General features: G+C 48.0%; 10 protein-coding genes across 10 annotated transcripts; 5 read left to right on the forward strand and 5 right to left on the reverse strand.

Moving 5' to 3' along the window:
- The first annotated feature begins 766 nt into the window (after window positions 1-766).
- Window positions 767-1,500, forward strand: HD556DRAFT_736861 (uncharacterized protein). The gene is made up of 3 exons (XM_041311465.1): window positions 767-1,144; window positions 1,194-1,341; window positions 1,424-1,500. Exons 1-2 carry the CDS (start codon window positions 843-845, stop codon window positions 1,339-1,341), a joined length of 450 nt encoding a protein of 149 aa, XP_041157311.1. The 5' UTR covers window positions 767-842; the 3' UTR covers window positions 1,424-1,500.
- Window positions 1,501-1,789: 289 nt separating this feature from the next.
- On the forward strand, window positions 1,790-3,344 carry HD556DRAFT_736542 (uncharacterized protein). The gene is made up of 4 exons (XM_041311464.1): window positions 1,790-1,797; window positions 1,854-2,480; window positions 2,534-2,909; window positions 2,960-3,344. Exons 2-4 carry the CDS (start codon window positions 2,156-2,158, stop codon window positions 3,087-3,089), a joined length of 831 nt encoding a protein of 276 aa, XP_041157312.1. The 5' UTR covers window positions 1,790-1,797; window positions 1,854-2,155; the 3' UTR covers window positions 3,090-3,344.
- A 615-nt stretch (window positions 3,345-3,959) lies between these two features.
- Window positions 3,960-4,694, forward strand: HD556DRAFT_1392780 (uncharacterized protein). The gene is made up of 4 exons (XM_041303596.1): window positions 3,960-3,988; window positions 4,059-4,253; window positions 4,304-4,566; window positions 4,633-4,694. The coding sequence occupies exons 2-3, from the start codon at window positions 4,130-4,132 to the stop codon at window positions 4,528-4,530; spliced, it is 351 nt and encodes a 116-aa protein (XP_041157313.1). The 5' UTR covers window positions 3,960-3,988; window positions 4,059-4,129; the 3' UTR covers window positions 4,531-4,566; window positions 4,633-4,694.
- A 391-nt stretch (window positions 4,695-5,085) lies between these two features.
- Window positions 5,086-5,867, forward strand: HD556DRAFT_1392805 (uncharacterized protein). The gene is made up of 4 exons (XM_041303597.1): window positions 5,086-5,124; window positions 5,183-5,281; window positions 5,350-5,419; window positions 5,498-5,867. The coding sequence occupies exons 1-4, from the start codon at window positions 5,092-5,094 to the stop codon at window positions 5,554-5,556; spliced, it is 261 nt and encodes an 86-aa protein (XP_041157314.1). The 5' UTR covers window positions 5,086-5,091; the 3' UTR covers window positions 5,557-5,867.
- Window positions 5,868-6,522: 655 nt separating this feature from the next.
- HD556DRAFT_1537871 (uncharacterized protein) lies at window positions 6,523-8,848 on the forward strand (the record flags this gene model as incomplete). Its single annotated transcript, XM_041309673.1, has 16 exons — window positions 6,523-6,635; window positions 6,708-6,754; window positions 6,951-7,063; window positions 7,128-7,137; window positions 7,186-7,205; window positions 7,256-7,288; window positions 7,356-7,452; window positions 7,510-7,538; window positions 7,601-7,631; window positions 7,693-7,725; window positions 7,778-7,854; window positions 7,908-8,112; window positions 8,177-8,287; window positions 8,346-8,389; window positions 8,446-8,471; window positions 8,529-8,848. 16 exons carry the CDS (start codon window positions 6,523-6,525, stop codon window positions 8,662-8,664), a joined length of 1,125 nt encoding a protein of 374 aa, XP_041157315.1. The 3' UTR covers window positions 8,665-8,848.
- A 347-nt stretch (window positions 8,849-9,195) lies between these two features.
- Window positions 9,196-10,599, reverse strand: HD556DRAFT_1310735 (uncharacterized protein; the record flags this gene model as incomplete). Its single annotated transcript, XM_041300448.1, has 5 exons — window positions 9,196-9,424; window positions 9,499-9,911; window positions 9,963-10,231; window positions 10,288-10,306; window positions 10,363-10,599. The coding sequence occupies 5 exons, from the start codon at window positions 10,597-10,599 to the stop codon at window positions 9,196-9,198; spliced, it is 1,167 nt and encodes a 388-aa protein (XP_041157316.1).
- Window positions 10,600-10,931: 332 nt separating this feature from the next.
- HD556DRAFT_1392827 (uncharacterized protein) lies at window positions 10,932-13,512 on the reverse strand. Its single transcript, XM_041303598.1, has 3 exons — window positions 13,171-13,512; window positions 12,025-13,087; window positions 10,932-11,974 (listed from the first exon to the last, which is right to left on the reverse strand). Exons 1-3 carry the CDS (start codon window positions 13,268-13,270, stop codon window positions 11,278-11,280), a joined length of 1,860 nt encoding a protein of 619 aa, XP_041157317.1. The 5' UTR covers window positions 13,271-13,512; the 3' UTR covers window positions 10,932-11,277.
- Window positions 13,513-13,570: 58 nt separating this feature from the next.
- HD556DRAFT_737060 (uncharacterized protein) lies at window positions 13,571-14,927 on the reverse strand. The gene is made up of 5 exons (XM_041311466.1): window positions 14,786-14,927; window positions 14,633-14,727; window positions 14,306-14,573; window positions 13,793-14,250; window positions 13,571-13,730 (listed from the first exon to the last, which is right to left on the reverse strand). Exons 1-4 carry the CDS (start codon window positions 14,807-14,809, stop codon window positions 13,924-13,926), a joined length of 714 nt encoding a protein of 237 aa, XP_041157318.1. The 5' UTR covers window positions 14,810-14,927; the 3' UTR covers window positions 13,571-13,730; window positions 13,793-13,923.
- Window positions 14,928-15,716: 789 nt separating this feature from the next.
- HD556DRAFT_1242487 (uncharacterized protein) lies at window positions 15,717-17,780 on the reverse strand (the record flags this gene model as incomplete). The annotated part of the gene is made up of 3 exons (XM_041298285.1): window positions 15,717-16,912; window positions 16,971-17,257; window positions 17,314-17,780. The coding sequence occupies 3 exons, from the start codon at window positions 17,778-17,780 to the stop codon at window positions 15,717-15,719; spliced, it is 1,950 nt and encodes a 649-aa protein (XP_041157319.1).
- A 784-nt stretch (window positions 17,781-18,564) lies between these two features.
- On the reverse strand, window positions 18,565-19,235 carry HD556DRAFT_1392846 (uncharacterized protein). Its single transcript, XM_041303599.1, has 2 exons — window positions 19,098-19,235; window positions 18,565-18,889 (listed from the first exon to the last, which is right to left on the reverse strand). Exon 2 carries the CDS (start codon window positions 18,846-18,848, stop codon window positions 18,630-18,632), a length of 219 nt encoding a protein of 72 aa, XP_041157320.1. The 5' UTR covers window positions 18,849-18,889; window positions 19,098-19,235; the 3' UTR covers window positions 18,565-18,629.
- Window positions 19,236-20,910: the final 1,675 nt, after the last annotated feature.

The following is a 20,910-nucleotide window of genomic DNA, read 5'->3' on the forward strand; positions in this document are numbered from 1 at the left end:
AAAAATGCCATGAGATATCAAAGTAATATCAGTGGTACGGGATCAGTCAGAAGCGTTGCGCAGTGAGATCTGACCGGTGGCACATAGTAGGCATGCCATATGTTTCGCTCAGACGCAGTGAGGATTGAGCAAACATGACATTCCCATTCAATTAATACACTCGTTTGTAGAGGTGAGTGAGATTCTAAACATTGAACTTGGCTCAACGTAATGACTACAGGTAAGACGAACCCGAGATTAAGCGATTACGACTGGGATGGATGAAGAGGTACATGTCGCCTTGTTGTATTCCCCTGCGTGTGTAAATAGTGTTCGATGACCCGGACAAACATTGAACCAATCGACCATCTGTTGCGCGGAGCGATCCGGTATCGACCACCCTGGTGTCTCCATTGGATTGTGAGGAAGCAGGCATGTCCGACTAGAATCCACCTTGCAAAAGAAATGGAAACATTGTGGCGTGAATGTGCAGTGGGTCGTGGGGCATTGCATATGCTGGGAAAGCCTTAGTATGATAATCATAATGTCACTGAGCAAACTCCGTTTCGGAAGAGACGTCAAGAAGCTAAATAGAGTACCGTCGCCCCGAGTCCAAAAGTAAAAGTGAAGATTCAACATTGTTGTTCGGACGCCACCGTTTCGGGTGTTTGTTTGGCCGCCTTGTTAAATTCAAAAGTTTATGCCCATTTTAGGCCCTCGCGAGCCTCCCAAATCGAAACGGTGGCCCGTGCACTCGTGTGCTTTTATATAAAAGGGCTGGCTGAACGACCTGAATCCTTACCACTCTGGCCTTTTGGCTTAGATCAAGTGTAGTATCTGTTCTTAATAGTTTAACCACTATTATGAGGGCACCGCCCTCATTCTTTGGTTATCAAATTTTTGCCGCCCTTGTTTCTTTGAGCTCTGCTTGCAACTCGGAGGACATGATGACCTTGCTACTGCACTACTGGCCTGCGTCGTCGGGGGTTTCCTTTTTGGATATCGTTTTCTCTTTGTTTGGTAACTACTCCATAGTCTCTTGGCTATGTATGGTGCCTGGCAAACAGAAGTCACGATCTACCTTTGTCGTGGAAATGTTATCATCAGACGGGGATGGTTGCTGCTCGAATTCGGGGACATTCGAAATGGATATATATGTCTCGCGGTATGAATCGCATCTCTGCATATAATTTATCTTTTTGACCATGTCTCAGGTGCTTCATATTGACAATTGTGATGCAATATGAGGTGATGCAGAACGGTGTTGTCACGGTGGCGGAGGTTTCGTTTTTCACTCTCACGTATTTCACTGTCCAGACGTCCTCTGTCTATCTGAGTTTTCAGAATTTCATGTATGTGTAGGTTCGTGCGCTTTCTGAACCGTGTCCTCCTGAATGACTTTGAATGTTGGACCGAGTACTCATAATTCCACGACCTAACTCAGGCCTAACTTATAGGGCTTGGCATGTTCATGCTGTGCGACTTCCTGTATCCATACCATCCGAATTTGGCAAGCGACTTTGCATTGATAGTTCCCAGTTGGACTAGTACTGTGCGCCCCGTTTGCACCTGCAACTTGATCAAGTCCGCATTCACCGTGATATGCAGGTTCAACGCTGCTTGCGTCGGTCCTTGACTGCCAACACCAGATAAATCACCCTCGAGGCCTGGCGCGCCTACTATAATGAGGCGCCTTGGCCTGGCAGCATGTGTTTGTCATCGATGCTCTTTCCACCCTTCTACCCAGGCCCCGGAGCCCATGACCTCCCATTACAGTTACATGATGCTCGGCCTTATGTGACGAATCATGTCTTTGTGGTGAGATCCTGTCTTCTTCGACCTTTGAGAGACATATTTCTGGGCTTCACCGATAGTCTATAAAGGTGACTTGAATTGGAAATTCTGGTATTGAGAATTTGGCCGAAGAACTTTAGTAATCAAGGTACGACGTGCTATGGAATCATCATCACTCATATCCCGCATTTTAGTGGCGGCATGCTTATGAGATCACTTCATCTGCATTAACAATCAGCGCTCAGCCTGGAGAATTAATAAGGTGGTATGTAAGCCAAGCGGTTACCCTGGTCCTCGAAGACCTATAGAAATAGGATATTACTTGCTCGTCATAGCAAGAACGCTTGCACTCCACTTTACGTCAAGCACCAACAGACTAACCATGACTTCTACCGCCACCACCACCCTCAACTACTTGCTCGCTCCACTTGATGGTTCTCGGCCTTACACCGACATCAATGCAGATACCGCCAAGGGAAAGCCGGTCAACAACTGGCTCAAGGACCCGCATGAAATGCGAATTGAGGACGTGCGCGGGAAGGAGGAACTTTACAAGCTTGACAGTGCCGGATTTCAGTATGGGAGAGAAGCGCCGAAGCATACCAGCTTCTTGAATGATGATGAGATCGAGCGCGAATACTACCCTGAGAGCATCGACCTCATCAAGAGGGTAACAGGAGCGACCAAGGTTGTCATCTTCGATCACAGTACGTTGATCACCAATTTCAAACGAGGTCTTGATCCCTAATTCACGTCACAGCTGTTCGTCGCCGTCGCCCAGGCGAGCTAGGTAATAGCCCACAGAAACGTCAACCAGTCCCGCAGGCTCATGTAGACCAAACCCCTGCGGCGTCCGTGGCTCGTGTCCATAGGCATCTCCCGCCCACAGAAGCTCCTGCCTTTCTTCGCAGACGCTTCCAAATCATAAACCTCTGGCGTCCTATATCGCATGCAGCTGTAGATTGGCCGCTTGCATTATGTGACTTCCGGAGCGTCGACTTCGAGAAAGATTTGACGCCTGTCGCTCTTATATACCCTGACCGCGAGGGTGAGACATTTGGAGTCAAATACAACCCCAACCACCAGTGGAAATATCTGAAGGGGATGACACCAGAAGAGTTTGTTCTTATTAAATGGTGAGCGAAGTCACTCGGGAAGATTTTTGTCATACTAAAAAGGATCTTAGCTCTGACTCCGTACAAGATGGGAGTGTCGCGAGGCTCGCTGCTCATACAGCCTTCCAAGACCCAAACACTCCAGAGGGAGCGCCGCCTCGGGAATCCATTGAGCTGAGAACCCTGGTGTTCTATGATTAGAGCACGTTTTTTCCGAGTGGCGTTAAGAATTAACAATGGGGTCGTACCGTATTTCGTTGTTGTCTGTATTATGCGTAGCCGTACTTTACCAATTTTACTCTGAGAAATTTTGCACGATCCTCGTGGACCATGGCTACCATGACAAAGATGCATGTGACACGGGGAGTTCTGAAGTGGCGTCGAGCCAGCGGTCCGAATCGAGGACCCGATTACGTACTGATCCGTTGGGAGGAGTTACCAGGTTCGGCCGTCGACTCTCGAGAGTAGTTACTAGTTTAACTTTGGAGGGTAACTCTACACAGTTGGGATCATGATTGGGGTGGCATTGGTTAGATCTAGTGTAGAAAACCGGTTAGCGGGTGGTGAGACGCTGTAGGCGTTGGTTTCTAAGGTCCAAGTCGAGGTGCCACTTGGTCGCCCGCGGCCTGAGCCACGAAGCGACTCGCGTAATTAGGATTTACCCAAGGCTGTGTCACCGATACGGCCTTGGGTCGCCTTAAGTCTCAGTCAATGGAGCTGACCAGAAGTTCAAATCAAGTAGAATTTTTACTGAAGCTGGCCATGCAACAGCCGTGCCACGTCCGTAGCGGGCACGACCAGCAGAAATCAGGCAGCGGACGCGAGGTCACAGAGCGAAACAGTTTGTTCTTTACTAGCAACATGCAAACAGCATAAGTGAATTTCCAGATTGCAAAGAGTGGAGCGCTGCGAAGAGATGGATTCAGAAACGGTTCAAACCAATGAGAATTTCATGCGGAAGAACTCACAGATAATCAATTATATCCCTGACACGATATGACCCTAGTAACTGCAGGTATTGATACAAGGGTCGTGATTGATCACGCTCCTGCAGGTTCTGCCGAAAATTGTGATTATGCCATTCGACAGCAATAACAATTCTGCCAGATCGATCAGAAGCATGCCCATAAGTATATGCATACAGAATATAAAAGCTGGCCGTCGTCTTACAGCTTTCCCCCATCCTCAGAGATATCATTCGAAATCACCCTCAGAAGATTCCATATCACCTCGCACATAAAATGCATTTCTCCTTCCTCGCCGTTGTTACTTTTTTGACAGCGTCTATGTCTGTCAGTGCATGTGGCAAAACAGCGTGCTCAACAAGTGCAGACTGCTGCAAGAACTATCTTTGTATACAACCACCTGGGGTGAGTATGAACAGGTCGCTTCCAGGATTCAATCACATGACTCACCTGCGCGCCTTAGCAATCAGCGTACTGCCAACACCCCTAAAGTTGAGCCGGCAGCCCTAGTGGTGCATCGCGACAGTGAGTCATGTTCTGCTTTCGCGTTGGTATCGTGGTTGATGGTGCAATACCTAGTTCGAAGTCAATCAGTGCAGTTGCTTGTGGATAAATTTTCGTGCTGCTCGAGCAATGTAAATGTTTGGACTTGTCTGAAAATGATCAACTGCGCCTAGTCTTGCTCGCGGTCCACTAAGCTTGAGTTCGAGAGGCTGTCGAAATGAACGATAGTTGCCATTGATGATTAATATTGAAGGCCATACGAAGATGGAACGCACTGCGCTGATAATTCCCTACAATCTTGAATCTGTTCGTCCAAGGTTGGCCTTGAAGGCTAGATCACAGATCTCCATCTCTGTGTAATCAAAAGTATCGGCACAAGTCAAGCCACCGTAGCAGTTTGCAAGGTTAATTCTCAGTCGATTTGGCAGAATTGATATCGCTGTCAGATGGTAGAAATTTCAGCAAAATTTCATCGGGAAAACTGTCCTACACAAAAAGTACTTTCAGATTGCTGTAAAGATTTACAGCATACTCTGGGGTAGATAAGCACAGTGACTTGGATAGCAAGGAAGAACTGCAGTAGAACTTACTCGTTTAGAGATCGTCGGGAAAGCGGATCGTCTCTATGAAATTTCCACGCGAGCTTGACACTAGTAAGATACCAAGGAGCCAATTCAAGAGATATCGCGTTGCCACGGCGCGCATTAGGTTGTTTAGTCTGACGCACACAACAGATGCATGTTTTGGGGCTGACTGCCCTTTACTGCCTGTGTATAAAAGCGAAGCAATAAATTTCAGTTCAATAACAAGGAGCATCATCCAGACCTATCCTCAAGTGCCGCTATGAAGTTCATCTCGCTCACTGCTATGATTATATCTGTCGCAGTGCTGGCGAAGATTGTTACAGCATCCGACCACACCGGCCTGCCATGCAGCCCGATTGGTGAATATCTTCAAGATACCCGTGTTCTGATCTCAGACCACATACTTACGGATGCTTCCAGAACAGTATTGGTGCGGAACGCTCGCAGATTATAACGATAACTTTCCGTAGTTGTATTTCTGTCATATACCGTCATCAGCGGAGTTGTAGGTCCCGGTGGGTCCTACAGCTGCACATAAGGAAAAGGGTGAGCCCACTTCTTGCTTGCCATGTTTATAATATCATAATGATACAGCACAGCTGTCTCCGTAATTAATGGTACTGGCTGGCGCTGGGGGAATAGCCATGAGGGTTTGAAAGATGTTGTTGAGGCTCAAGAACGTATTCAAATAAGTGTATGACTCCACGTTCAGCTGCGATATCCACATCAGTCTGACTTTGGGCTACAACTATGAGCAACGTGAAAATCTCACCCGTCATTGATTGTTTTGGCTTCTCCACATATATACCTTCAGCTTTACGTCAGCCAGTTCTCATGGAGCCACGTCTAGAGATATCGCATTGCCACAGCGCATTGTGTTGCTTCGTCAGATGCACAGTAGGTGCATGTTTTTAGGTTGACCGCCCTTTACTGCCTGTGTATAACTTTCAGTTCAATAAAAATAGCTTCATCTCACTCACCACTACGATAATGTCCGCCGCAGTACTGCGGGGATCGTTATAGCACAAGACCCCAATGGAGGGCCATGCGCCCAGACTGGTGAATACCTTCAGCACAGCCGTATTTCGATGTCAGATAGATACCGCGTACTTATGAGTGCCTGCAGGAAAGTATGACTGTGGAACGCTCGCGGATTGCAACGGGGGTGTCAACTTGAATGATGTCGTAGCGGTACGTTACCGTGACAGCTGTCTCCGTGACTGGTGGTCATGGCGCTTGTTACTTATTAGTAAGTTATGCATATGGCTCATTAAGCTACAGACTACAGTGTGTTGCAAGTGAATACTGAGTTTTCACCTTTCTCTCCACGTTAATGCTCATAACTCAGTGATATCCACCCTTTGGAAAGATAACATCTTCAAAATTGACCCAACCCTTGAGTTTATATGACTCGGAGATGAGGTTCTTTGTTCTTTTTCTCGTCAAGTCCAGAACCATCATACAGCGTTGTAACTGCTTATCATGTCGCCCACCTATCCCACCTGCCTTTAAATAGCTAACTTGTCGCGCATTTCTCAGCGGCTGTGAGCTCTCTGGCAGTCTTGATCTCAACTTTCTTCAATGGGCTCTTCAGCCTTGATGATCAACCGAGCTGTGTGTGTTGTTGATGAGTGGTACCTGTTCAAAGGAAAGGCGCTGTGCGTGAAACCTGTGGCTATCAAGACTGCAAGTTGGTCCGTTGTTTCATTCATGGGCATGCAGTACTAACTAGCACTGCTTTTTTGATTGAAATTGCTCATTTGTAGCGCATCTAGTCACACCACTAGGTCAAACTGCTGGGTAACTGCCAATTGTCAGTGTGTACTTTCCATTATTTGTGTTTGTTCCTGATGAAATTCCAAGTGGATCTGTCGATACCCCTCATGAAAACCATCTCCACTTGACGCCTGCGACTGCGGTTGCGATGATGGCTCACTGCTTATGAATGGTGTGTGCGAATTATGACCATGATAAGGAATTTCACCTCACTGGGAACCTTGGTTTGTAAGACTATAAGAAGGTGCATGATGTGAACCGTTTTTTACTTCTGGAATCCCGACTAATGCAGATGGAGTATTCAGCTGAGGATATCGCAGCGGCCAGTGATCTGCAGTTCTTAGCGGTGTGTCACTTTCTTGTTAATATAAGAGCCAGATATAACAAATATACTTACCATATGACACCAGCGCCTATGCAGTGCGTCCTACCTGAACTACTTCTTCCTGTTCTAACATGACAGCTTAGTGTCGATGGCTACATTTTGGGTAGGCACGTCCCCATATATTTCTACCTGTTGTTAAATTTGCTTATCCAGACCTATGATTATGCTTGTTCGCTTCACGAAGAGGTGATGCCATCTGTTCCCTGATTTACCTCAGTTTTGATATTGATGATAGGTATGCTGTCTTTGAAAGTGGACATTCCTGCTTCGGTCGCGCTGGACCAAGGTAAAATGCCTTTATATAATTGTACGAAATATCCCATTTGCCATCTTTATCACGGAGTTATATCGTGCGTTCAGCCCTAGCACACATCCTCTCGACAATGAATTGACATGTTGTGCTTCAGTGTATTTCATCCCGAACGAGGATTCCAAGGTGTGTTGACGTGCAGTGAACTCATTCACTGGTGAATGACGCTTATTACATAACTTCACCAGAAATGCGGGATGTTGATCAATATTTACTCGGGTACGTGCATGGTACATGCTGCATGCACATCCTTGTCGAGCGTTGCCCTTTTCTCTCGCAGGTTTCAGTTTTATATCAGTCGTTTGCTCTGAATGTATTTCACATTTTCACGTGACATACGCGTGCTTCTGATCCGATTTATCCAGTTATGTTTGTGCTCAGAACATATGCGCTCTGGAACAACAATAGATTCGTTCTGGTGGCCACGGTATGCATCGCTGTTGTGAGCCCCATGCTTCTCGATACACTCGAGTTCATAATTAATGAATGGGCCAGGCTTTTGTAGTAATAGCAGCTATCGATATTGTTTTCACCACTGTTGTCACCTCACATGGTTGCTCTCACCTTCCCCAACTACTATTCGCACATATTCATCCCACTTTTACAGTTACAACCAGCACGATCCTCCCAGGCTGCTATCGGACCTCGCGCAGAATCCAACTCTCTATGCCGTTTCTTCTCTTGTTTGTATTTGAACTGGGTATGTCGCTATGAATCGGGATTACAGATATGTTACAGGCCTGTGTTGACCACGCTCTCACTAGGACTAATCTCCCTCACATTTGTACGTGCCATACAGAGCTGGCGGACAGTCAACGGCCCTTTGTACACCATTCTGGTGAAGCATGACATATTATACTATGCATGCGGTTTGTGTGAGTCAAGACATACATATATTTCTGTGCTCATCTGTGATGACTCTTGTTGAGACAGTCCTTGCAGCCATCAACGTCATGATGCAAATGCTGTTTTCCCAAGTGCGTAAATCCACAATACCCTTGATGGCCAAGTCATTGATGCTCCGCATACCCAGTACGCATATCACTCCGTCTTCGATGAGTATGCGCCTCCAGACTCCGCTGCAAATTCCTACTAATGACTTCCTAAAATACACAGCTTCCAATTCTATGTGCTTGCTATCCTTGCTACGCGCATGCACCTCCATCTCTGGCATCTCAATCAACATTATCATATACTTGGTCCTGATGCCCTTATACTTGCTTCTATGTCCGATATGTCAACTGTAGACTAGACTGCGTGATGTTTTATCCTGTAGCTTATTAGGCATCGTTTATGGAGTAATGTTTGGACCATGCGAGATGACTAGTGGGGTTGGTGTTGTTAGTGGTCGGGTTCGGGATGCGCTTAACTTATAAGACTGCATGTTCCTTTTGGGCGGGAGATGCATTTGGATGGCCTTGGTGTATTGAGTGTCTATTGTCGAGTGTTGATTCAATGAGTTACGGTCAGTATTCCCAGATTTTTGCGTGACTACGACAAGTTTTGGGTGCGCGTTTGCAAAACAACACCGTTCTCGAGACAATAACCCAGACCATCAAACGGAAACTGACCAATGTGCAGAGTTCAATTGAAGTGATATTTCTCTTGAACCGAAGGTGGTGAACTGTTAAAGCAAGACTTGACAGGTTGTTCGTTCTTGGATCATCCAAGTATTCCTGGACCCGGGATGATATTGCATTCCCTCTGGTTATAAGTAGCCACTCGTAAGGATCCCTTGTGGCCTGAAAATACTCTATCTGCACGATCCACCTGCACACGGTAATCATTGCGCACTGCCATACTGGAGGACAAAATTATTTCTAGGACTAGGCTTCAATGGGATTTCCTCGCCCCTGATGAGACCATCGCTCCCATTGACCATGTTATCCTCTTCCTCATCATCGAAGTCCATATCTTCACGTGCCCAGCGCAAGAGAACTGTTTCGCCAACGCGAAAGCAATTTGGCTTCTGGTATGACCTGAGGAGCCCCCGTAATCGGGGATAGTACAGCCTTGTCGCAACGATCAAGATATAACTTGGGTGCATTGATCAGTTTTGTGAATAATCAGTAGCACTAACACTCACCTAGTCATTAATAGGATAATTGTTAGCGACCAAGAGCTGTGATTAGTTGGTGGAATAGACTCCTGTTTGTCATCTTGTTCATCGGTAGGATTCTCCCCTGGTGGTCTGTCATCTGGCTTCTCATCATTACCTTCGTTCACATTTTCCTCATCACCGCGTATATCGACGTTGTGACCATCTCTAGGGCGATTGTTCGTCTCGCTCCCTCTATTCTCGAAAATATCGTTATTCGTATCGCTGTCCCCGTGCCTTTCCCACTGGACCTGGTCCCTGAGAAGCTCTTCCATAAGGTTATGTCCTTCCGGTCGATCATTATCTGGAAGGACTATTTTCAAATACTCCAAAGGCTCTCGATCGCATGCATTAAGTGACTCCCAAGTCAAGCGGCAAGTGTACCGTACGGAATCAAGCTTCTGTTAAGTACGTTCTGCATATCGTCAACAACAAGGACTAAATGCGCTCACATCCATGTGCCTGTCAGGCACGAATACAAAGCTTATCAAAACAGGTCCGCCGTTGGTTGAAATTTGAATCTCGGGAAAGTTGACAGTAGCAGAATTAGCTGCTAACTTGTTAATCGAGCTGATGATACGGCTCATCACATGTTCACGAGGCCGAGTCTTATGCTCAATGGCTGGTCGCCTAGCGCCTGAATCGTGGTTGGATGATTGGGCAGCAATTGGAATGTCAGAAATCGTCTGCAGGTGTGCTGCACTGGCTGTGAATCTCTCCGCTGGGAAACAAACTCGTACTCTGCGCTGAGATGTGTCAGATAAACACAGCACTCACCCTTCTCGGACCACCGTGACTGCGAAGCTTATTAGCAATGGACATCAACTTGAAACAAAACACAAGTAAACTTACTGAGTATTCGCTCAGATCAATGATGTAAGGTGTGTTCAAAGCAGCTTCATCATCCGCGATCTCCACCAAATCATGCACAATTGTACACAGTTCATATTTTATCGTGCTTAAATCGAAATTGCATGACGCAGGAAGCGATTCGACGAGCAACAGTTCCGAGCGTTGCATGGCAGGAGCCGCCGAAACCCATGGCGTAAAAACGAGCGATAACAAGGCCCTGCGAGTGTGAGAGATCATAGTGAAAGCTCAAGCTGTAGCGATACCTGCATCTTATAGTGTGAATAATATTAATAGCTCCACCAAAGTCCACGAGCCACACAGCAAAACTTCTCCAAAGTGGGTCCGAAGGGGGCCGCCGCAAGTCTGCCTCATCTAGGATTGTGGGCAGAACAGCTGGGAGCGATTGTAAGCGGGTTCCATAGGACTAACGGATTCTGGCAAGTCTTACCAGCAATGGTAGCTGGCGCAGACAGTGGCGGGCCAGAACAAACCGATATTCGATATTACATAATTTTGGTGCAATCGAATAATAATTACAGCAGGAGCTCTCCAACAACATCACCGCTTGCTAGGACGCCAAACTGAGAGCAAGTCAGCCATAATGGGGGGTGAAGGGGACCGATGATCTGCATCTCCCATTCAACCAGCGTAAGTGTGATACCGCGCACGGGAATTGTAATTATCATAGTAGGCACTACGTGTCTACATAACTCATGATAACAGTAACCCGTACCTGCTTAAGATACAAATTTGTGAATGCTAGTTACAACCCAAGATAAAAAAGAACGCCATTGCTGGGTCAGCATAATGCATAAATGCCAACCCCCCGTGAAATAGTACCCTCAACATGCACAACAATAAAAGAACAAACATCTCGACAAAACAATTAAACACAGATGGCACAGCTCACAGCCCCTATTCGACCTCCAATAAGTCCTCCGCGAAATCCTCCATCTTGATGATACGGAACCTATCCTTCCACGGCGTGCCCTCGCCAAACTCCTTCTTCCACGCACGGCTCAGGCCATCCTCCCATGCGTATAGCTCCACGCGCCACCCCTTCTTCAGTGCAATTCGTACAGGACCAAGGAAGCCCTCGTCGCTGAACTGCCCGACGTTCCCGTCACCCGTTGCTAGCACTATCGTTGCACCCGGACGCGGCACGTCCGCATCCGCAATCGCCTGATGCAGCTTCAGCTGCAACAGTTCATCAACGCCCTGCTCTCGATAGCGGACACGTCCATTACGGCCGCCGCTCCCAGACGCAGTTAAGCCTGTGCCTCCGCTACCACCTATGCCTTTGTCAGAGTCTGATGACGCTCGCGCATGTCCCTTGCGCCATGATTCTGCATTAGTGTTGGCACTTGGTGGACGACGGTACTGCCCGTTCCCACTGTCTGGCACGCGTACAAAAATGCAGACTTCGTACCCGAGCTGTTCGGCTGTGTCTGTTGGTTGATACAGTGGGGATGAAGTGACCAGGCAACGCCGCGTGATGGGACGCCCGCGTTCAAGGAGGAGCGCGAGGGCTGCATGAGAGAGGCGTAGCTTCCTACCCGAGTGAGAGGCGTGACGGCGAGCATAGGTTAAGAAACCAATGAGGATATTCGAGCTGAAATGGTACATTAGTAGCCATCGGATTCAAATCACAAAAATTCTTACTGGTCGATAAAAACATGGATCAAAGAATCTCTAGGTCGCGGTGCTGGACCCCTAGGGTCTGAAAAGTCGGAATCGACACCGCTAAAGTCCTGCGTGAGTAACGCCGTAATGCGGTCGTAGTCCTCCGGGAACTTGAGTCGTAGCTTATGGGCAAGGCAGCGTAACTTGAGAATTTGAGGATTGGTGGGTATCTGTGATAGATGCAATGATGGGGTAGAACGACTGTGACGCAGCCTATCTAATGATGACTTGTGTGCAGGTGTCGAAGGAATAGTGACAACAGCATTATCGCCAGAAGACGATTCTTCTGTCTCAGGTTCGGGCTCTGGGTTCGAGGAGACAGTGATAAGCTCACTTGTTCCAGATACGCCCAGAATTGTGCTGGTCCCTGTCGTGTGACTCGTGCCCTCATGTTCCACATTTTCTGGATCTCGCTGCAGGAGTTGAATCGCCTTCGCCTTCTTTCTTCGCCGCTTTCGTGTACGGCGAGGTTCCGCATCGTTTCTCCAAGCGCCATCGCTCGTGGAGCTATCTTTGCCTGTGCCACGATCACGGGCAGCAATTCTGGCACGCTCTGCAGCAAGGAAGGAAAACGCGCCACCGAGGTCACCAAGAGTGGGTTGGTCTCCTAAGTCAATATCTCCATCAGAAAGCGAAGGATCGTGACTCATATCCGCATCCGAATTATGAGACTGTGATCGACTAGGTGTCGTGAACGTGAATGTGAGCGGTTCAAGCTCGCCTTCCGTCTCTTCTCCGGAGTCATCAAAGTTATTGCTACCGTCGGGATTTGGAAGGGGCGGGCTTGCGGTCATGCTGGTCAATGCCGAGCGTGTGTGTGAGGAACTCGAGGATGCGAGGTAAGACGCTAGCATACTCTGGTTCCATACCGTAGAGCCTTCTATGAACTCCGAGTCAGTCGGAAGTGAAGAGAGCGGGACAGCGTCGGTAGAGGGTGTATCAAACTCTGTGTAGATGTAGGCACCTCCTCGAGGAGGCACGAGTGGCTGAAGGTGGTTGAGAGCCCTGAAGACAGTGGTGAAAGCCCCAAGGTCGGGTGACTCTAACGCCCACAAATCAAAGTTTATTATATCAGATCACTTCACCAAAATAGAATAGCGAAAGATCCCGATGGTGGTGACTCACCATCTGAAGTAGCGTCACTAGCAGCTGAATAGTTGGAGAAAGGACTGATCGGAGTCGGCGAAGTGTTTGTCGTTTCCGAGCTGGAAAGAATTGTGGACATGAAATACGGTTATTAAACGAAAATTGATACAGATTGTGATGTAGTAGATAACCAAGACTGTATGTCGTTGACTCGGAAGTATATTGTCAAACGGTGAGAGAGAGAGGGAGAAGAGAGAGAGAGAAATAAAAAAAATAAAGGTGATTGATATAGGAAAACAGTGTGGAGAGAGCTATAGCGTGGCTCAAGGAAACGTGCTGGCAGCGTGCATCTCTGACTCGAGTGGCGGTAGTGGTTATGTCAAGGAGACCACTTGATGACTTGAGTGTGATTTTAGAGCCACGTGATCTGATAGTCGCGTTCAGGTTCAAAAAGAACATATTAATTTATAGTCATGAGATTCGTGTACGCTGGTACATCTTGTGATTTCAAGGTGATAGTATGTACAAAAGATGCAAGTGGTGTGATATAAATAAATGCCCAATAATGATAATTCCAAGTTCCACCTGCAATTATAATGCTGATGCACAAGTAATTTGACAACAGCATGAAAGGTTAGAACGAAGATTTTAATACACGTACGTTGTGTCCGTTTGTAAACGAGGGCTCTGCCATCAAATACGGTGCATTTTTAGGGTATTCGCAGTGGCCTTCAAAGGACCCCGAGCCATATTTCTGTAAAAGCTCCTCCAATTCAACTGGTAATTTGTTGTTCACATCGGTTCTGGAGACGAGCTGTAAGTCCTCATAGGAGATGGGCTGGGACTGAGACAGTAATCCGAAATCGTGAACGTGCGGCCGCGCGGTATCGGAGAGTAACTGCGGGTCGATGCGGACAGTGGAGAGATCGGTGGGGACGGTTGAAGGTTGGAAGTAGTTCGGGGTGGGAACGGGGAGCTGAGAGGGCTGACCACATATGGAGATGGACTTCTCCGCAGAGAGATTGGGGACGAGTCGGTCCAAGGTGAGTACCGTGAACTCGCCCGAGAATTGGGAGTCGCTGGACTCGGATGGCGAGAGCGCACCGCCGGGCATGAGACCTGCGTGCTCAAGAAACGTTAGGTCATTGAGATCCAGAGATGCAGAAATCTCTACCTCTGGTTTCGCAATTCGCGTGGTTGGATAAGGTGCGGCGGCGTCCTTTCGAGCAGCTTTGTCGTCAGGAATGCGACGCGCTTTGGGCTTGTAGCCGTGTTCTGACTTGCGGTGACGCGTCAGGCTGCCTGGGTCGGTGGTGGAAAAGGGGCACTCGGGGTGAGGGCACGTCTTCGAGCGTTCACGGGTGTGCGTCCTGATGTGCGTTTGGACGTTAGACTTCTGGAGGGTCTTGTAGTCGCAGCCATCATATGGACATGCGTGCATACTGATTAAGATAGCCAACCGGTCAGGAATCATCTGGTTTAATAAAGGAGGAGCACCTACAGGGCCTCCTTGTTTTCAGCGTGAGTACGCATGTGTCTAGGAAGATCGGCCTTGCGGCTAATAACCTTGCGGCAGACAGTGCATTCGACAGGCTTCTGTAGAGAAAATGTCATGAGCATAAGACAACTAAAGTGAGGTAGGCTGCAAGCGCACTGAGTTACGTCCTGTAGCAGGCATTTTGTGATAGTGTTGGAGAGAAAGAAACTGTTGTGAATGACCTGCGAGGTGGGTTTAAATCCCTGGAATGGATCAATGGCGTGTGTGTTGTGGTCAGTCCACACATTTTTACCGCTTCTTTTAAATCACTAGGTGTACTGTGGATTTCGAATACGATTGTTTTTCTGCAGCACGCGTTTCTGCCTTTAAAGGCAAAAAGCGTAAAGCAATCGTGTGCGATAGTCTGAGCATAAGGGATGAGCCACTCGGTTAGCGGGGAAGGTAAAAGAGTAAGACGAGGACTCGATTGCGTCTCAACACTTTTTATTATTTTTCCTTGTAAGGCAATTTCTGGTTGCCTGCTCGATGTGGGGATGAGTGGCTCACTACCCAGGCCTGAAGGCCTGATGAATGGGGAAAACATCAGGGGCCGGGGCCCATGCCCTGCCGAACAGCAAACTTTTCAGCGCTCCACCTTACCGATGCACGTCCAAAAGCATTGATGCCGCCGCCGAATTTAATTCCAGTATTATTCTCTAAATAGTCTTGGAAATCACCGGTTGTCAATCGAACTTTCGAAGACTCGGAGGACCATGAAAAACAACACCAGTTTAGTGGAACACTGTCATTGACATCGCTTACGTTATCCAGGCAAAAGGTATTATCACCAAGTCTTTACGTACTTTCAGTCACCACCTTGTTTTTGCCATCTTTGCCAACCTCGCCAGCGGATCAGATACGGCACAAGCGTTATCACTTGAACACGACCGTGTACAAAAACTTGCCTCAGCCTCTGATGTGTGGCCGAGGACCGAGTAAAGTGGTCGTGCAGACTAAACGTGTCTATGGGCGTGCGTTTATGACCTCGGAGAACTTCCCTACAATTTGAATGAAAGTCAAAAGACACCGCGCCCAACTTTGACATACGTCAGTAAGCAAACCCCTCCCTTCTCACCTTCCCAACTACACCCTGGGTGACCTCTCGCTCGAATATTTCTGGGCCGCAAACATACACACATTCAGCTTTGAAGTCAGAGATAAACGAGGAAGTGATCCGTCCATAATGACGATGAAGCGATGCCGAAGAAGGTAAGGAGTTCTTGAATTGATTAGTGGACGAGAAGACATGAACGACTAGTTTGACTTCGTGGGCAGCGACTTCGATGGCATGAGAAAGAAGAGAGAGCATCACATCTGGTTCGCGCGTCGACAATAAAAGGGTGATTTCATATTCGGTGGAGTATAAGGAAATTCCAGAGAGCATAGCGAGGAAAGGTGTTATTCCAATCCCGCCGGCTATCCAAAGGAGTTTCCTTGGAGCATTTTTTTGGACAGACATTTGTTCTTCCTCGCGTGAAACCGCAATTTCAGTGTCTTCGTGAGGGTCTGTGGGCTCGAGGACGAAGCCACCTGCTATTCCGACCAGTGTAACGTTCAGTCCAAGCGGACGTGAGTCCTCAAGCAACTCAGGGCGGACCGCTGAGAGTTTGTTGGCAATGTTGAATAGTGCCCCAGTAACAGCACCACCAGGCTTCAGGCGCATTGTCAAGGAGAATGTCGTGCCCACCCCATCCGCAACCAAAGTCCATGAGCTGCACCATGAAATAGTCCATGTCCTTATACGATCGTCATTCACTAAATTTGGATTCTCGGGTGCCATGTGCTTGTATGGCAACGCACCGAGGAACGAGGTGAAATTAAGGATGGCAGCTTGGCCTGGGATAATATCAAGTTTGTGAGGAGATTCAAACGTGAATGTGGCGAGATCGGAAGAATGAAGCTCGATGCGGGAAAGCGTCGCGTGTATGGTGTCTTCGGTGCTGAAGTATGTCGAAGAAGCTTGTTCTTCTTTGAGCAGCTTCACAGGGGGGGCATACGGACTTCTCTGCGGCTCTGTCCCTTCACGTTGACGGACAGGCAATGCGTCCTCGATAAAAATATAACCTGTTATTTCAATCGTGGTGAGGACATTCTGCGAAGGCATAATTGCTTGAGCGGGAGCGCCAACAAGGTTATGGGCAATTCCGGTAACATATAAGAGTGATCCGTTGATGAATGATGGGAATGTCAAAGAAGCAAGAGGTGTGGCTTCTATATTTCCGAGGGATGTCATCAATCGATTGCCTGAATATTGATAGGGGATTCATGATCGATTTGAGTATGCAGATACAACAGTGTTTACCTGAGTAATCTGGCAAAACGAGAGTACGCCCATCGTTGCGTACACGAACAAACCCAGGCTTCCCCCCGCGATGATTCATGCCGAGGTGAGATGGAAACCTCGGTGCGTCTCTTTCAGAGGCCCAGTATGATGAACCTAGAAATACGGTGTCGGATGAATGAATGAATGCGATGAGATCTGAAGAAAGGCGGCCAGTCGGGGGAAGGTTAATTTCTTGATAGGTGACTCGAGGTGTCGTGTGTGGAAATGGAACAAGATTGCGGATCGTGATGTATTTCGGGCAATTTCTGCGGACAGTCAACATATCATCAACTCAAGCAAGTTCAAAAGAATTTGGAAGTACCCAATAGCTTCGTTAACAGACGTGCAGATATCTACTAAACCCCCTTGATTTTCAATAGTCTTGACCGAACCTGCGAACTTGTTCCTGCGCCTAGTTGAGAACTGTACACCAATACCAGCTATTAGCATCTTCCTCTTAGATGCATCTGCAGTATCAGCATGATAGTCCGCATTCGCCTTCAGCGGATCACCATCCCAGACCTTCGCTCGCATAGTCAATTGATCGTACGTCTCGCTGGAAGCCCACCCAATCTCTCCATCTGGACCTGCAAGTATTGAAGACCAAGGACGACCCATAGAATCAAGAGTAGTGATAGGAATAAATGGGAGACATGTGGAGTAGAAATTTCGGTGTTGCTCAGGAAGTTCTCCTTTGATTTGAGTCCAAGACTGAGATACAGCTCCGTGGAATTCGAGTTTCTCTTGAATGGTACGTTCACCTTTGTGCCAACCATTGAGAGAACTCATTGTAAGATATCAGGGGATGGAAATGCAGTATAGATGGGTAGAAAGTGAGAAGACGCCAACATCAATGCCAACCCCACCCTGACTCCACCTCACCGTGACCATCGGCCTTTTTATGAGTCATGTGGCAAAGCTTATAAGTTATACAGATTTGTAGTGCTGCCGCGGTTCGGTCCAGAACCATGGTTCGAACCGGACTTTTGGTCCGGTTCTCCGCGGTTCGGTCCACGGTTCTCACATCAGCCAGAACCGGACCGGAAAACGGTTCTCGGTTCTAGGTCTTCCCAAACGGTCCCGTTCTGGTTCGGCAAGGCCGAACCATTCCGAACCGTTATCGACTTCGACTTCGCTTTGACTTCGCTCAGCGCATGCTTCCAAACAAGCACCTTCAGTCTCTTTTCAATCTCCCGCCTTCGATGCAGTTCCCAATATCCTTCGGCTCAGGCGACACTGCAAATGGGCTGCTTTCAGCCAGTTTTTCACATTCAATGCTCTCTTCACCATGAATGATGTGACCTTGATCGTGAGTACTAATTCTATCCTCGTTCGAGCTCGAGCCATGCTGATCCAAGTTGTTTCCCACCATTCGCAGTCTGTGAGTGTGTCGATCCTTGTTTGAGCTCGAGCCATGCTGATCTAAGTCGTTGCCCACCGTTTGCAGTCTGTGAGTGTGTCGGTCCTCATTCAAGCTCGAGCCATGCTGATCCAAGTCGTTGCCCACCGTTCGCAGTCTGTGAGTGTGTCGGTCCTCATTCAAGCTTGAGCCATGGTTCACCTCTCGTGCCAGCCCAACTTCCAGTACCCTCTCACTTCCTTTGGCACCCTCTCGCTACCTCTGGAGCCCTCCCACCATCAAGTTGACAAGTTCAGCGCCCTCTCGCTACCTTCAGCATCCTCCCGCTTAGCGCATCCAATGCCACCAGCACCATGCGCAAACACCCAACACACACCAGCAAGTGCTGGTGTGGCGCGAACGCTCGCGGACGACACCAAGATGCTGAAGATGAATAAAGGACGAGAGGAGGAGGGAAAGAGGAGAGGAGAGAGAAAAGGAGAGCACACGCAGCGCATGTAGACTCGACTCTAGATGGGGGGTTCTCTCAGCTGCAAAGGTGTGTCATGGTGTTTTATTGTTTCGGTGTCTCATAAATTCATTGTTTGTATATGGTACCCACGCTCGCCACCATCTTCGACCCATGCTCATGATCGCCATCCTTCACTGCCGCTATCCTATTTCTGGTTGTGTCAACCCCTCGTTATCGCAATTGCTCTCCTGATACCTCTCGTGCATGGTAATTGGGGGAGCAACCATGTTATTAGATTAGTTACTCAACATGTAGACTACTTAGTACTATGTCAATGTTTTTTGCGTTGTAGGACACGAGCTGGCGCTGGGCTCGTATCGAGCTATTTTACAGTACACGTCAAATACCCGTCACATGCTAATCACTTCCTGATGTTATCCGACGCTAACCCGCCAACCCGACGTTTAGGCCGCATCGGACCCGATGTTTTCCCGCGCACTTGTCCTATCCGTGTCCCGTCCTGTCTTGCTAGCCCCACTAGGTGTGTAGTTCATTATTTTGCACATTGCTCACGTCGTAGCCAGTGCTATTACATGTTTTCCCATAGTCCGCAGCGCCTCATGTTTATTTACATGTACTTCGGATCCGAAATACTCCGCCGCTACTTTCGCCTACGGGTTCCGCATTTCTACATACTTACATATATATTGGACTGACCTCGAGCATTATTCATTATCCAAGTAGAGGGGAGCAGTTCCCCGACGCTTAGTGGTCAAACCCGATATTTCGTAGTTCTTAGTTGATATTGCGAATATCATCGCTCTTTCATTATCCTTATCAGTCATTGTTATTATCGCGCACACCGCTCGCTCTTCCGACGCTCGCTATAGCGTTACTATCAGTTTCCGACATCCCGAACCAGAACCCGAAACCCCGAAACCCCGAAAACATCGGACCCGACGCTTTTGCATCGGACATCGTAATTATACCTTCGGACATTGTTTCCCGCGCTCGGACTATTGACTCCACATCACTCACTTACCCCCAAGACTATTCCCAGACCGCAGACCCCTGGGTCGAACGCACTTGTCGTCTCAAGTATAGCAGACTAGGCAGTGCAAAGACCACAACAAAAATATATCAGTTTGGAGCCATCTTCGTATAGCCCCACTCAGTATTGTTGTTTCTACAGCGTGCTCTTACAGTTTTTTGTTTTTTTGGTTCGGTTCGGGTTCGAACCCCAAAAAAACCGAACCGGACCATAGAGAACGGTTCTCTATGGTCCGGTTCTGGGTTCGGACATTTTGCAGAACCGAACCGATGGTCTGGTTCTTGGTTCTCATCTAAGACCCTCTGAACCGGACCGAACCGGACCACGGCAGCACTACAGATTTGCGACCTGTCTGCTCAGAGAGCGAGACAACCATGACTGAAATGGGTGCATTGCAGGCAGGGTCAGAGTTACACAAATGGGTAGAGAGGAATAAAACATAAATTATTAATGGGTCAGAATTTGAATACTGGAGTGACGGTACTGCAATGTTGTGTTGAAACTAGTGCAAGAGACAACTTGATGAGAAGTAAGGAAAGCGGAGATTGAAGCTTTAATCATCAGAGCCGCAGCTACTGGGTAACTGACATGTATCTACGCGGAAAGACTTCGCATACGCGAATGAGTGACACGCTTTGCCTAGTAACCTCAACCAGCCTCAATCCACAAATGGGGAAAGGCGCACATATGCCATCAGTCCTTTTCTGACTAAAGGACGTTTGGGTGAAGCTGCAGCAACTGAATTCAAGTGAAATCGGTAGCTCGAGCACCGGGCCACGGGTGACGGCCCCGATGACTGCAACTTCCAGGCGCTACCATGAGGTTCGGCCATGCGGTATTTACCATGCAGAGGATACAAATGAACTCACCTGGTATCTCCCCTCTTGCACGCCTTGTTATTTCTTCTTGAGAGTGACAAAGTACTGTGGATCACGATGAGGTTAAGGGATGGTTCTCTGCTGCGGCAGATGCCGAACACTTTGTTGCCCACGCTTATTACCTTGTTGGTTGCACGGCCGACCGTCTATTGGATCTCTTTATCATCTCTCATCTTCTT

The sequence above is a fragment of the Suillus plorans genome (genome assembly GCF_016647745.1).
Source record: "Suillus plorans strain S12 chromosome Unknown HD556scaffold_51, whole genome shotgun sequence".
In the NCBI taxonomy this organism is placed as follows: domain Eukaryota; kingdom Fungi; phylum Basidiomycota; class Agaricomycetes; order Boletales; family Suillaceae; genus Suillus; species Suillus plorans.

Bases quoted from the DNA above. Each gene is read 5' to 3' on its own strand.
- HD556DRAFT_1392780 (XM_041303596.1), top strand. From the start codon at position 4,130: ATGCATTTCTCCTTCCTCGCCGTTGTTACTTTTTTGACAGCGTCTATG. The intron at 4,254-4,303 runs CTGGGGTGAGTA...CACATGACTCAC, and splicing joins CTATCTTTGTATACAACCAC to CTGCGCGCCTTAGCAATCAG.
- HD556DRAFT_736861 (XM_041311465.1), top strand. From the start codon at position 843: ATGAGGGCACCGCCCTCATTCTTTGGTTATCAAATTTTTGCCGCCCTT. The intron at 1,145-1,193 runs GTATGAATCGCA...ACCATGTCTCAG, and splicing joins ATGGATATATATGTCTCGCG to GTGCTTCATATTGACAATTG.
- HD556DRAFT_1392827 (XM_041303598.1), bottom strand. From the start codon at position 13,270: ATGTCCACAATTCTTTCCAGCTCGGAAACGACAAACACTTCGCCGACT. The intron at 13,088-13,170 runs GTGAGTCACCAC...TGTGGGCGTTAG, and splicing joins TAGTGACGCTACTTCAGATG to AGTCACCCGACCTTGGGGCT. The intron at 11,975-12,024 runs GTAAGAATTTTT...GTACCATTTCAG, and splicing joins ATCCATGTTTTTATCGACCA to CTCGAATATCCTCATTGGTT.
- HD556DRAFT_736542 (XM_041311464.1), top strand. From the start codon at position 2,156: ATGACTTCTACCGCCACCACCACCCTCAACTACTTGCTCGCTCCACTT. The intron at 2,481-2,533 runs GTACGTTGATCA...TTCACGTCACAG, and splicing joins GGTTGTCATCTTCGATCACA to CTGTTCGTCGCCGTCGCCCA. The intron at 2,910-2,959 runs GTGAGCGAAGTC...AAAGGATCTTAG, and splicing joins GAGTTTGTTCTTATTAAATG to CTCTGACTCCGTACAAGATG.
- HD556DRAFT_1392805 (XM_041303597.1), top strand. From the start codon at position 5,092: ATGCATGTTTTGGGGCTGACTGCCCTTTACTGC. The intron at 5,282-5,349 runs CTGCCATGCAGC...CCACATACTTAC, and splicing joins CAGCATCCGACCACACCGGC to GGATGCTTCCAGAACAGTAT. The intron at 5,420-5,497 runs CTGTCATATACC...GGGTGAGCCCAC, and splicing joins AACTTTCCGTAGTTGTATTT to TTCTTGCTTGCCATGTTTAT.
- HD556DRAFT_1392846 (XM_041303599.1), bottom strand. From the start codon at position 18,848: ATGCGCTGCGTGTGCTCTCCTTTTCTCTCTCCTCTCCTCTTTCCCTCC.
- HD556DRAFT_737060 (XM_041311466.1), bottom strand. From the start codon at position 14,809: ATGCCTGCTACAGGACGTAACTCA. The intron at 14,728-14,785 runs GTGCGCTTGCAG...TTTTCTCTACAG, and splicing joins CTGCTACAGGACGTAACTCA to AAGCCTGTCGAATGCACTGT. The intron at 14,251-14,305 runs GTAGAGATTTCT...TTGAGCACGCAG, and splicing joins CGCGAATTGCGAAACCAGAG to GTCTCATGCCCGGCGGTGCG.